At 43.0% G+C, this 13,588-nt stretch overlaps 2 protein-coding genes across 2 annotated transcripts in view; one reads left to right on the forward strand and one right to left on the reverse strand.

The window, feature by feature from the left end:
* Positions 1 to 1,500: 1,500 nt before the first annotated feature.
* On the reverse strand, positions 1,501 to 3,964 carry cebpa (CCAAT enhancer binding protein alpha). The gene has a single exon (XM_060859204.1). The coding sequence runs from the start codon at positions 3,717 to 3,719 to the stop codon at positions 2,814 to 2,816; it is 906 nt and encodes a 301-aa protein (XP_060715187.1). The 5' UTR covers positions 3,720 to 3,964; the 3' UTR covers positions 1,501 to 2,813.
* Positions 3,965 to 7,227: 3,263 nt separating this feature from the next.
* cebpg (CCAAT enhancer binding protein gamma) overlaps positions 7,228 to 13,588 on the forward strand; it is a 6,959-nt gene continuing 598 nt past the window's right edge. Inside the window, exons 1-3 of the mRNA XM_060859210.1 lie at positions 7,228 to 7,367; positions 10,224 to 10,455; positions 11,403 to 13,588. The exon at positions 11,403 to 13,588 is cut by the window's right edge and continues 598 nt beyond it. Coding sequence (XP_060715193.1) covers positions 10,339 to 10,455; positions 11,403 to 11,771 — 486 coding nt within the window. The 5' untranslated portion in view covers positions 7,228 to 7,367; positions 10,224 to 10,338 and the 3' untranslated portion in view covers positions 11,772 to 13,588. The remainder of the gene's footprint in view (positions 7,368 to 10,223; positions 10,456 to 11,402) is intronic.

The raw sequence follows: 13,588 nt of genomic DNA on the forward strand, positions 1-13,588 counted from the left end.
AATGAGACAAAAATAAAATACAATTAAAAAAACGCAGCACAGTTCCGTGTTTCATTCATCACTTACACATAAGACCAAGTCATTGGTGCTGACACTTGAGATCTCCAATATAAATGTTAAATTAACACAAACATCTCCTTACTGCATGTGAACAATTACTCTTATAAATTAATTTAATATTAAATCTCATGTAGTTTTTCCTTTTCCAGCCCCTGTGATCCTCAGTATTAATATAAACCTGTGAATTAAACTGAATTAAAGCTGGATCGATCCTCAGAGCTGCAGCTAGAGAAACTCCATGACTAAACTGAGCAATCTGTCACATCTGGTCTTATGTATAAGTGTCAATCATCATGTGATGAAGACTTTAGCTCTAAAACTGTGCTTTATCTTCATTCCGATGCCTTCAGATAGACCTCACTGTTGCCTTCAGTGCTTAGACGTGATCACTTCAGAATAAACGTTAGTGTCTATCAGTAACTCACAGATCTGATTCCTTCCCTCTCTCTCTCTCTCTCTCTCTCTCTCTCACACACACACACACACACACACACACACACGATTTCCTGCTCTTCACCTCGTCTGAGGCGCTACTCAACGTGACAAGATCAGCAGCATCGAACGCCAGATCACATACTGATCAACTCAGAGCCTAACAAAGGGCCTAATCAATTACGCATACTGACATAAAGCCACTGAGATAGCGCTTATCAGTGACGGCGTGCACGACGCCGATGACGCAGCTCTTATAACCTTTACATGTGCTACATGATTGTAAATATTTGGGATATTTAAAGTATTGTTGCAGGGACTTCAACTCAGAAAAGTTTTTTTGTTTGTTTTTTCTCAGCAGTTTTTGCTCGATGTTAAACTGACCTGAGGATGAGGACGGAGAAATGTTGATGTAAATAATTTATAAGTTGTGTGTTTTTTCTTGCTCATGAGCGCATAGTACGGTTGGGAAGATACTTTATCTGTTACGATAGGATTCGATTTATGGGTTAATGATGTTAATGACAACTTTGTTCCACATTAACTTTCTTTTTTATGATGAAAACACTCGGCTGTGACGCATCAAGGTCGAATGGTCTGATCGTTGATCGTCTAGTGCATATGATGTAGCTGTCTTGTATAATGTACACGATTTAACCTGCTATTGATTAATAAACTAGGTTTAAAAAAAACAGTGTGATTCCTGAGCTGAACTGTTTATGTTTTGTTGTTTAGAGCCATTTGGATAGTGGCTTTACAAATACTTTAATGCTGCTATCAATTAATATGATGACTGTATCACACTGATTACGTCATTTTTTTTTTTAATACTTTCTCAGTCATACACCAACACACTTGATCTTACTCATGAGGAGCTTAAGTACTTAATGGGTTAAATCAGGTGAGTGACTTCCTTTGGATTGATATTTAATCTCCCAGTCGTTTATCCAATGTTTATCCAGAGCACATGACTTAATAGCGCCATCTACCGGTAAGGAAGAAATCCCATTAGGTGAGCATGTTTTTTTATTATAATTTGTCATTTTTACATTTGAGATGTATTTCAATAACAGACATTCATATAACATTTGCAACGTGGCGGCTGTTGTATGTTTTTCTTTTACAAAGTGCTTTCTTTTCTTTGCTGTAGCCTATATTTCTTGACTTTTTTTTTTTAAATGTGGAGAGTTCAAAACATTCCTCTGGAAGATGATGGTGATGATGGAGACATGTTAAAAGGCACTAAGATTGGAGACTCCTACACGGAATCCAAAACAATGATAGTAAATATGGGCTACACAGCACTTTTACTGCAAAATCATGCGAACAGCCATTGCATAGAGGCACCTTTTTTCACATTTCATCTCAATTCTGCTGCATAAATACAAAGGTTGGACTGTAAAAAAGCGCCCTCACAAATTCACATACGCACGCACAAACACTCATACACACACGCACGCACGCACGCACGCGCCCTCCACATCAGTACCCGAGCCTATGGCAATTTTTCAGAGCAAATAATGTGCTTCACCTGGTCGTACAGTCCCACGACTCATAGTGCACACGAGCTGAAGGGAAGACACCAGAGTATGAAGATTTTGGCTACGTCCCAAACCGCACATTATTTCACTAAATAGTAAGCACGCACACGCACACGCACACACACGCACACACATATATATACACATACACACACACATATATATATACATGTGTGTGTGTGTGTGTGTGCGCCACTATAAATGATCAGTTATGCACAGTTTTGGTATGTAGTACAAGGCTTGGAATGTAGCCTGTTGTGTTCCAGTCCTTTGCTTTGGCATGTCGTTTTCAGTCCATTTGTAGACAAATTCCAACATACAACAAATAAAACATGGAAAATAAGAATGGAAGTTTTTTGTTTGTTTGTTTGTTTGTTTGTTTCCCATCCATGCACCTTTCACGCTTTTTGGAAAAGCCTCGTGCAGTTCTTACAGTTCAAATGGGCACATTTTAAACATTTTGGCCCCAAAACGTTGGTACTTTTTTTTTAAAATACGTTTTCAATACAACTGCTGCTGCTGTAAAGTCGTGGCCTACAGGACACGCGAGTCCCAAGAGGAGCTTATTGAGTTTTTGTGTTATGAGTTTTTTAATTGGTGGCGTACAAAAAGGCACGTGTAGACGGCAGCTGCCTGAGTTCTGTATAGAAACAGTTTCAGTAATTGTGATCTTGTACATATCCAGAGAACGCATCAGGATTAGTACGACTTCAAAAACAAGAAGAAAAGAAGTAGACAAAAAACAAGAAACAAAACAAGAAACAAAACAGTCTTTCCTGCTTAGGCGCAGCCGCCCATGGCTTTGACGTATGAGCCGTCGGGCAGCTGCCGGAAGATACCCCGCAAAGTCTCGAGCTCGCGCGTGAGGTGTTCGACGCGTTTGCGCAGTCTGTCGTTGTCCGACGACAGCTCGATGACTTTCTGTTGCGTCTCGGCGTTGCGCATCTTGGCCTTGTCGCGGCTCTTGCGCACGGCCACGTTGTTGCGCTCGCGCCGCATCCGATACTCGGCGCTGTTCTTGTCGACGTTCTTTTTAGATTTGGGCCTGTCGCATGTCCCGCTGCCCATCATTTTGACGGCGAGGCCGCCCTGCTGTTGGTGATGGTGCTGGTGCTGGTGATGCGGGCTGGGCACTGGGGTGGGCGGAGGTGTCGGGTGACCCGGCTGCAGGTGCACGGCGGTTTGCGCGCAGTGAGCGATTTGGTACTGCAGGTGCGACAGGTGTGGGTGGTGTGGATGGTGTGGGTGGTGGTAGGCGCCAGGCTGTGGCGCATGCCCAAGCTCTCCGAGCTCGCTGTCCTCGCGCGGCTCTTGCTTGATTGCCACAGGTCTCATGCGTGCCTCGTACATGGGCTCCAGCTTGGACGAGTCACCGTAGCTCGCCACTCCGCAGCCGTACGAGTGCTGCGGCCCGGGTGCGCCCAGTCCCAGGCTGTGGCCGTATTCGTAGTCGCCTCCGGTCGCCAGCTTGAGCTTCTCGTGACGCGCGCCGCTGCTGTGGAACAGGTCGGCCAGGAATTCGTCGTTAAACGCGCCCGGGTCGATGTATGCGCTGATGTCGATGGAGTTCTCGTTCTCACAGATCGCGCTCAGGTCGTCCTTGTAGCCGTAGGCGTTCTGCGCACTCGGGGCGAGGTTTGTCACCAGGGGCCGAGGGGCTGCCTCGTACAGGTTTGCTTGCTCCATGGAGTACCTAAAACCCCCCTGACATGGTGAAGGGCTCCGGGAATCCAGCTTGCTCACACCAGGGGCAAACTACTATATAGAAAAAAAAATAAAGTTTTCTAGAAGGCGCAAACTTGCTGGCCTGACCGCAGGGAAGCGGCTCCAGTTGTTGCTGCAAAGCGAAGCGGGAGTCACGGAAAGGCTCAGATGAGCAAAAACTTCAGCCTTCGTCCGTGTGTGTGTTTGACCTCACATCTGTCGCTCAGTGCTGCTGCTGACAGTCTTATATAGAGAGAAGTGCATATTGGGCGGGCGCGCCCTGGGTCCTAATGCGCCGGCGTGACGTGTTCCTGACTGTTCATAGCTCACGTAGCACTACACAGCGCAGACCGAGTTATTTCACGGAGCCCGATAAAGATGACAAAGTTATTTTAAATAGCCAGATAAAAACGACAATGTAATGGCAAACATCATTACATATTTTAAATGTAAGCCATTGCAATACCGTTTACACAGGCTATTCCTAAAACTTTTTACATTTTCGCTAGGATTTATCTTTTTTTTTTCAGACTTCGTCATGAATACGAATCTTATTTAGAATTTTATTTTGCCTTGCACTCATCACTGATGACCTGCTCTTTCATTCTGATATAAAACGCACAGAACAGAGATAGAGACAAACCCGGGTTAATGACTTTATTTTTATTTTTTACTATTCGTGTAATAATGGACAAAATAATATTCAAGGATGCGTTCGAAAAACGGAGCTTAAAGAATACATGTGTTTTGCTTTGTATGCAGAGACAAATTGTTCAGAGAGAAAAAAAAAACAGGAGTTTGAACGTCTGCGTTAGGGCTGAGTGTATATCTCATACATACATAGATACATATATTTCATACATAAATATATACATATATATCTCATACATACATATATACACATATCTCAGATGCACATATACATATATCTCATATTGGGCTGAGTGCATATCTCATACATATAAACATATATCTCATACAGGGCTGAGTGTATATCTCACATACATATTATACATATCTCATACAGGGCTGAGTGTATATCTCACATACATATATATAAACATATATATCATATAGGGCTGAGTGTATATCTCAAACTTCATGTGAATCTAAATGGATATAAAAGAAAGCCTTATTAAGTTAGACAGACAGAAAGCCTTATTAAGTTAGACACTGAATATGCAAGTAATCAAAATTAAGTTAAGAGTAAATTAAGTTATTAGAGTAAATTGTCTTGGGTGTACTATAAGTACCTGAACGCACAAAGGGGGAAAAGACGTAGACTGACATACTTTTTCATTGAACACGATTTAGTGCTACATCTAACAAAGCATTTTTAAAATGAAGAGTTATTAATAATCACAGCATAATCACTTGATGTCCATAAAGACTCACAACGTTTGCTCGTGTTGGTGCACACTTTTTTTTTTTTCAACCCAGACACCTAAAGCAAACTTTCTATCTCCAGTCGCAACGCGCGTGTGGTTGGATAAAATACAACAACGTGACAAAACGCACCAGAAACTGCCCCTGGCACGCGCGCTTCTACACCGATCAGCGCGTGCGCAGCTCCCTCTATTGTCCCAGCGCGCATTTGGCACGAACCGAAACGCGCAGAGGGAGAAATTACAGTAGGCTATAATTTGGGCACAGGTTTAATATTGACTTCATTAGTTCTTTTTCAACACCCTGTACATTAAACCGGTTTAATCAAATATAACGGGGACGTGTGAAGCAGGTGGAACTTAAACTGGCATTAAAACAAGCAGATATAAGGTTCTACATACAGACTAAGGGTTTCTCCTCCAGAAGAAGAAGAACATTAAGGTTTCTAAAAATTCTGAGTGTGTATTAATCTGATGAAGACAGAGCCTCATGCCTCATACATTAGACTCGACTCAACTCAAAAATGTTCCGATTCGTAGGAATCGAATACACAACGCATTATAATCACCTCAAACGATTCAATATCATATAAATATCATCCAAATAGTGATTTATAGACAATATTTTTTAAAATATAAAGCATAACGTTGCAGACTTGGGAATAGTTTCTCATATTAAACCAATTTGATGGAGCTTTTCTGAACAGAACATTTGAGGGTTCATCCAGAGGGACTTCTACATTTTGAAGCTTCTTTATCTACAAAGCTGTTAGGATAATAAGTCTTACATCATATACTTAATGCAGGTCTAATGATTCACTGTGAATATAGTCTAATTTATGGTGTATAGACATTTCCTGATTATGCACTAATTATTTTTATAGCCTAATGTGTCTAAATAAATCGTTGGGTTTTATTAATGTATTTATTTTTAGTTTTTTATTATCGTTTCAAATGCTGTGCACTTTACTGAATATAAAGTATTACAGATCACAAGAAATGGAACACTTTAAACAGGTGCAGTTGTACCTTACATCTAAACAAATGGTCTCTTATTCTAAGTTATATATCAGCAAAATAGACACAGACATTGATTTATGAATATTAATTATCAGTCTTTCATAACATCTTGGCATTAAGCTGAATATGTTGCGTTGTATTTTTTGGATAGAGTTAATCATTTTAATCTTATTCTGTAACCCTGACCTCAGTGTGTTGGATCTAAAATACACATTTTGAAATGTTTGTGTCCACTGTAGAGACCTTACCTGGTATGACTTCTGTGTGTGTGTGTGTGTGTGTGTGTGTGTGTGAAAACGTTTGTGTGTGTGTGTGTGTGTGTGAGAGAGAGAGAGAGTTTGTGTGTGTGTGTGTGTGTGTAAGAGAGTTTGTGTGAGTGTGTGAGTTTGTGTGTGTGTGTGTGTGAGAGAGAGAGAGAGAGAGAGAGAGAGTTTGTGTGTGTGTGTGTAAGAGAGTTTGTGTGAGTGTGTGAGTTTGTGTGTGTGTGTGAGAGACATAGAGAGTTTGTGTGTGTGTGTGTGTGTGTCAGAGAGAGTTTGTTTGTGTGTGTGTGTCTGTGTGAGAGAGACAGAGTTTGTGTGTGTGTGTGAGACAGAGTTTGTGTATGTGAAAGAGAGACAGTGTGTGTGTGTGTGTGTGTGTGAGAGAGAGAGTTTGTGTGTATGTGTGTGTGTGCGCGCGAGTAAAAAGTCACTTGCTGCAAATGCATTAATGCATCAGCTATCGTGTATGATTAAAAAACACACTTAAACCATTGTACGCCACTTATTTTGAGCTAAACAATTTGTGCGTATTTCTATAACGTGTTTACTTGTTAGTTTTATACACACGACCCGATCGTACACTTTTATCATCTGTAAAAATATCAGCTTCTAAACTATCCTGCATGACCTCATGGCTGATCCTGTTACATAAAAAAATAAAATTAAAAAACCCCGCCCCTAAAGTGCACAGCGTCATTCGATTGCTCAACTTAGCTGTCAATCGTGTGCGGTATGGCGTCATCAACTTAGATACTCCTCTGTGATTGGCTAAACAGACAGATAGCCCTACATGGTCAAAAAATGAAAAAAAAAAAAAAAAGATTTCGCAATACTCCCAGGTTCGGCTTAGTGAGAACTAAACAATAACAGCGTGTGTCGGTGCTTCCGTCCTGTTTTAGACACGATTCACGTGTTTAATCTCACGACGTGTGGATGGTGGACAAGGTTTAAGCCTTGATAAGGTAAGGAAAGTGTTTATATAACGGTGTAAATGACAAGGAGAGAGTTGTGTGTTTGGTTCTGGAACCTTCTGCGTGCTAACTGGCTAACTTGAGGAGAACACGTCTGTAAAACAGCTCTCGCGCACGGCTGCTGTTTATAAAACACGTCTGACGGCTTCGGCGTGTGATTTATAAAGGCAGTGCGTATGATTTATTAACCTGCCGTGTGTTTGTACACGACGACGTTCTGATCTATAGGACACAATAGAGCTGAAGTTAGCACGGCTAGCTTGCTAAATGCTAAGCTAGCGGTATTCCCCGTCATTCCTGTTGAGTTACGTATGAAGCAACACTCGGGTAACTGATGTAAGCCTGTTAGCTCGTTTAGCTTTGTGTTGTTATGGTTTTACGTGGTATGGGGCACATAAAACGAGCTTAAAGACCGTGTAACTCGAGTCGGATATAAATAAACCTGTTTTGTTAAAACGGATTAAAGTAAAAGCCCGTGTTGAGTTGTGCACGCGCGGACACGGTTTCCTGTTCCGTACACACCATGAAGGGAAAAAAAACAGGCGGCGCGAGCGCTGATGGCGATGATGATGCAACCGAGAGCAACGCGTTTACCGAGAGGGAGCACACACACACACAGTGTGAGAGAGAGGGAGAACACACACACACACAGAGTGAGAGAGAGAGAGAGAACACACACACACACAGAGTGAGAGAGAGAGAGAACACACACACACAGAGTGAGAGAGAGAGAGAGAGAGAGAGAGGGAACACAGGCTTACAGTGAGAGAGAGAGAGAGAGCGCACACACACAGTGAGAGAGAGAGAACACACACACATTGAGAGAGAGGGAATGAACACACACACAATGAGAGAGAGAGGGAATGAACACACACACAATGAGAGAGAGAGGGAATGAACACACACACAATGAGAGAGAGAGGGAATGAACACACACACAATGAGAGAGAGAGGGAATGAACACACACACAATGAGAGAGAGAGGGAATGAACACACACACAATGAGAGAGAGAGGGAACGAACACACACACAATGAGAGAGAGAGGGAACGAACACACACACAATGAGAGAGAGAGGGAACGAACACACACACAATGAGAGAGAGAGGGAACGAACACACACACAATGAGAGAGAGAGGGAATGAACACACACACAATGAGAGAGAGAGGGAATGAACACACACACAATGAGAGAGAGAGGGAATGAACACACAGTGAGAGTGAGAGAGGGAACGAACACACAGTGAGAGTGAGAGAGGGAACGAACACACACACACTGAGAGAGAGAGGGAACGAACACAGAGAGAGAGGGAGCGTACACACACACCGAGGGAGAGAGGGGAGAGAGAAAGGGAGGAAGCACAGAAAGAGAGCACAGAGAGAGACGAGAGAAATGTGAGGTAGAGATGTGAGAGAGAGGCAGAGAGCACACAGAGATGAGAGAGAGAGAGAGAGAGAGAGAGATGTGAGGTAGATGTGCTGCTACATTAAACATTAACCCGTGTTATTGATGGCATGCTGTTCCGTGACACTGCATCAGGTTTTAAACTAAAAATATGCACACAGTAGAACTATTACGTCAACTCCAAAACTATTGGCACCCTGCATATGAGATTTATTTTTATTTTTTAAATCTATGTATACTTAATGAACATCCAAGAGCAAAATGCAGATAAACCCAATTATAAGTCAAGTTATAATCTCTATAAATAATGAATTTATTTACACTTGTTTAGAAAACAAAAACGGTGTGCGCTAAAAGTTCCCAGAATCCACGGTGGAGCAGCATGCAGCTTTGTCGTGTTATAACCTCTTATCATATTTGTGATACCGTTTTCTTTTCTAAATCCCCATTTCCTTACTTTCTTTCATTACTCTTTCTTGATTAGTCGATGTGAAGGATTTTGATCAGGGATTGATCATCAGGAAAATGGCGATTGTTTATTAATCACAGCTCGGGCCGAGTCCTCGACTGTCCACGTTGAAATAATTGTGATTAATCCCAAATAAAAATCATCCGTTTCTGTAGGATGTTCTTCACGTCATCTTGGTTTCGTCCGACCGCTTTAAGCCATGGTCCGCAAAGAGCTCACAAAGCGTGCCGATATCTCGCTTGTTGAAGAATATTGATCAGGAGAGGGGTAGAAGAAATGGAGCAGCACGGTGACGTCACCTAGAACCGGACGTCCCTCCGAAATCTCATACCGTACCCTAGCAATACCAGGGAGGCTGCCAAGAAATCCCAGACCTGAAACCATCTAAAAATCTCTGGGGTGAGCTGAAGCAGCTGTGCACAGGCTGTGCCCTTATTATAATTCAAAAGCTGCTTCAACAAAATTTAGTTTAGGGGTGTGTAAACTTATGCAACTATGTCAATTACATACGTTGGTTTTTTTTTTTGTTTTTTTTTTTTGTTTTTTTGGTTTTTTTTAATCCCCCTAAAAATCTTGATCGTTTATCTTAATATTTATATGTTGAAATTTGACATTGAGGTTAGAAAAGATCTGACGCATTTTATCTTGGGTTTATTTTTTTTTTTGGTGCATAAAAAAAACAAATTAAAAATGAAATATCCGAATAGATTCGTTTTATTCCGAAGCCTGAGGTTTACAGAACCAGCATGGATGTAATGTTATAATATAATATTATATATATAGGGAGATCTAAGCAGAGCACCCATGCTGTAAAGGGGAAAATGTAAATAGGTTAAAATTATTAACTGTAATCGAAACGACGGTAGTTTAAAAGCAGTCGAGTCGTTCCTGCGGAAATCGCACAGACCTGGCAACGTTGCACGCGATGATGCTCCGATGACAGTTCGTACTCCGCTTCTCTTTTCCACTCAGGAGCGTACAGGCGCGCAGTCGCAACCAGCCGCAACCAGCTTGTAGACAGCATTCGGCACCACCGGCAGCCTGCGAAGGTGCAGACGTGAGCGCGAGAGAGAGGCAGCAGATCCAAATGAGCAAGCAGCCGCAGCAGAAGTTAACCAACACAGATCAGAACGGAGTGAGCGTCATACAGAGCCAGGCTCATAGCGTCGCAAACTCTACAGGAGCTACAGCAGGACTGCAGCAGGTACACACACACACCTGCACAGACTGAGGTGATTATATACATATATGCATGCTGTATACATGGTATGTCATGTGTTTAACAATTATATAAATAAATACTTATATGTATGTGTGTGGGGGCACGGTGTCTTAGTGGTTAGCACGTTCGCCTCACACCTCCAGGGTTGGGGGTTCGATTCCCGCCTCCACCTTGTGTGTGTGGAGTTTGCATGTTCTCCCCGTGCCTCGGGGGTTTCCTCCGGGTACTCCGGTTTCCTCCCCCCGGTCCAAAGACATGCATGGTAGGTTGATTGGCATCTCTGGAAAATTGTCTCGTGTGTGATTGCGTGAGTGAATGAGTGTGTGTGTGCCCTGCGATGGGTTGGCACTCCGTCCAGGGTGTATCCTGCCTTGATGCCCGATGACGCCTGAGATAGGCACAGGCTCCCCGTGACCCGAGGTAGTTCAGATAAGCGGTAGATGATGAATGAATGAATGAATGTGTGTATATTTTATTAACACAGCAGTCTGTTCTTCTTGCTAATGTTTAACTTGACGCACATCACCACATACCATCTTCAACTTTTTTAGCCGCCCTCCACACACAAACAAATCCCTTAATGTACATGAACAAAAACTCTGTACCACACCGTAGGCTAGTTTATAACAGTCCTAGAACACAGACTTTATTTATGATAGATTATAAAATCCGCTAGAGACAAGTACAGCGTGTGACGTTAAAGTTTGCGGAAAGAACGTCGGAGATCAAGGTGACGTCGATCTCGGTTTGATCCCGAACTCGGGTTCGAGTCTGTGCAGATTCCTACCCGTGTCCACGAGGGTGTTCCTGGCCCTCCAGTTTCCTCCCAACAACATTACACAGTACAAGTGACGCTGACATGGTGTGCAGGCAATTATGTGACGGCGACTAAAACGGCAATAACAATATAAACCTTCTCTCTCGTGCAGGTACCACAACTCGTTCCAGTAAGCCCCGGAGGAGGTGGCAAAGCCACGCCACCCAGCAAGATGAAGAAGACAAACATGGACAAGGACAGCGAGGAGTACAGGCAGCGGCGCGAGCGCAACAACCTGGCCGTGAAAAAGAGCCGCATGCGCAGCAAGCAGAAGGCGCAGGACACACAGCAGCGCGTCAACGAGCTCAAAGAGGAGAACGAGAGATTGGAGGCCAAGATCAAGCTGCTTAGCAAAGAGCTCAGTGTGCTCAAAGACCTGTTCCTGGAGCACGCGCACAACCTGGCCGACAACGTGCAGCCTGCTACCACGGCAACAGTCACCCCAGGAGACCTCTGTAACAACAACAATAACAACCAGTGAGATCGAGTCACACTTTAGAGGCTGCAACTCTGTACCATAATATCTCGTTTAACCTTTTCTTAAAGGAAATTTTCAAGAATTTCCTATTTTTTTAGGCCATTTGCATTTCAGAAGAATGAAGCTTTCCCTCTAGGCATCAGATAAATTACTTTTAATGAAATAATAAACTTTTTTTAAACATTTTGGACCATAAGATAAAAAAAAAAAAAAATAGGATTCGGATCAGAATCGGCCGTTTTTCTCTCAGCTCACTGGTTTTCTGTGATTCCTATCATTCTTTTGCTTCATTCAGAATTGTTCTCCTTCTGACACGGTGTGTAAATAAGCGTGGAGGGAATGCGGAAAAGCATTAGCAGAGCTTAGGAATGCCGTAGGGTCGGATTTTGTTCTGTTTAAGACTACAGCAAGTCACCAGGCAAGATGTAATTTTTTATTTTTTTTTTGTTTGTTTTTTTGTTTTGGATGCTGCTTTTTGCAAACACCTCGCCGCAGGTCCGCAGCAGCTTGTCAGGTCCATAAGAACTGCTCCAAACACGTTCGGGCAAATCGTTCCGAGTCCCACGAGGCAACGGCAAAGATGAGGAAAAAGGAGCAGTGTCCTGGAAAATTGAAACGATACCTTAGGGCTGTTTTTAAGGGGCTTCCCCTGTCTCCTTGTACGACATCTTTTTTGGTTCAACTCTGAAGATGTTCCTGAAACCAGGAGTCGAGTCAGTCAGCGCTGGACGTGCACAATTGTGGAATTTAGACTTGTCGTGTAAATTGGGTTAACATTCAGCTCTGGTGAAATGAAATTGCAGGGGTGGACGATAAATAAACAAACGCCGTTCCTTCTAAAAGTAACGTTTCCGTATTGAAACGCGGCGTGTTTTGTGTGACGTGTCTCGATTCGCTACTAAGCTCTTCTACTGCACGCGTCGGTTCGAGACGCGATCTCGTGTTTATTTACTCAAAGTTTTTTAATTAGCGTACACAGACGACTTTTTAATATCAGATACGCACAGCTGTGTCTCAAACCGTGCAGCACGTGCGACCTGTCACGAGTCGCGACGACAGAACGTCACGTCTCGTGCTTTAAACGTCGACTGACGACTTTTTTTTAACGTTCCACACACGCCGTGCTACATGACCTTAATCGCGTCAACGGTTCCTCTTAACGTACTCGATGAGTCGCCGTTCGATGCGTTCTAGTCGTCAGCTGGGTTTCCAGGTAACCAGAAAACACAGGACCGGGACGTGTTTGTGGTTCGTCCACCCCTAAATTACATACCGATGTAAATAATGTTGGATTTATTTTTTTTGTTGTTGAACAATCCATCAGATTATTCAAAAGAACCAGAAGCTTTTTTTTTTTTTTTTTTTTTGAGACGGCGTGCTCCTGTCCTGGGACAGAAAGAACCAGACAGCGTGCTGAGCATGTTGCATCAGACCCAAGAGCAGACAGCAGACAGTGCTGGCGTTAACAAAAGCCGTTAAATTGCACTTGAGCCTCAAACCCTTCTTACAAAACTATCCTGGGCATAGATAAATAGACAGACGGACAGAAAGAAAGAGAAGGAGGGAGGAAGAGAGAGAGAGTGGGTGGGACGCATGCTGTCTGGGGTGTTGGTCGAATTTAAAAAAAAAAACAAAAAAAAAAAAAAAAAAAAAACCAAACTGATTTCATCACGGCGGCACCCCCTGGTCCGGCCTGTCTGCGTCTCGGTCTGACGCGTGTTTGTGTTTTTGTTCGCTCAGTACATAGCGAAGGCTTAGACACCGAGGGCGGACCGTCGCTGACTCATCGATTAAGCTTCCTAAAAACACAGAAGTGTGCA

This window comes from Tachysurus vachellii, chromosome 23, assembly GCF_030014155.1.
Source record: "Tachysurus vachellii isolate PV-2020 chromosome 23, HZAU_Pvac_v1, whole genome shotgun sequence".
In the NCBI taxonomy this organism is placed as follows: Eukaryota; Metazoa; Chordata; class Actinopteri; order Siluriformes; family Bagridae; genus Tachysurus; species Tachysurus vachellii.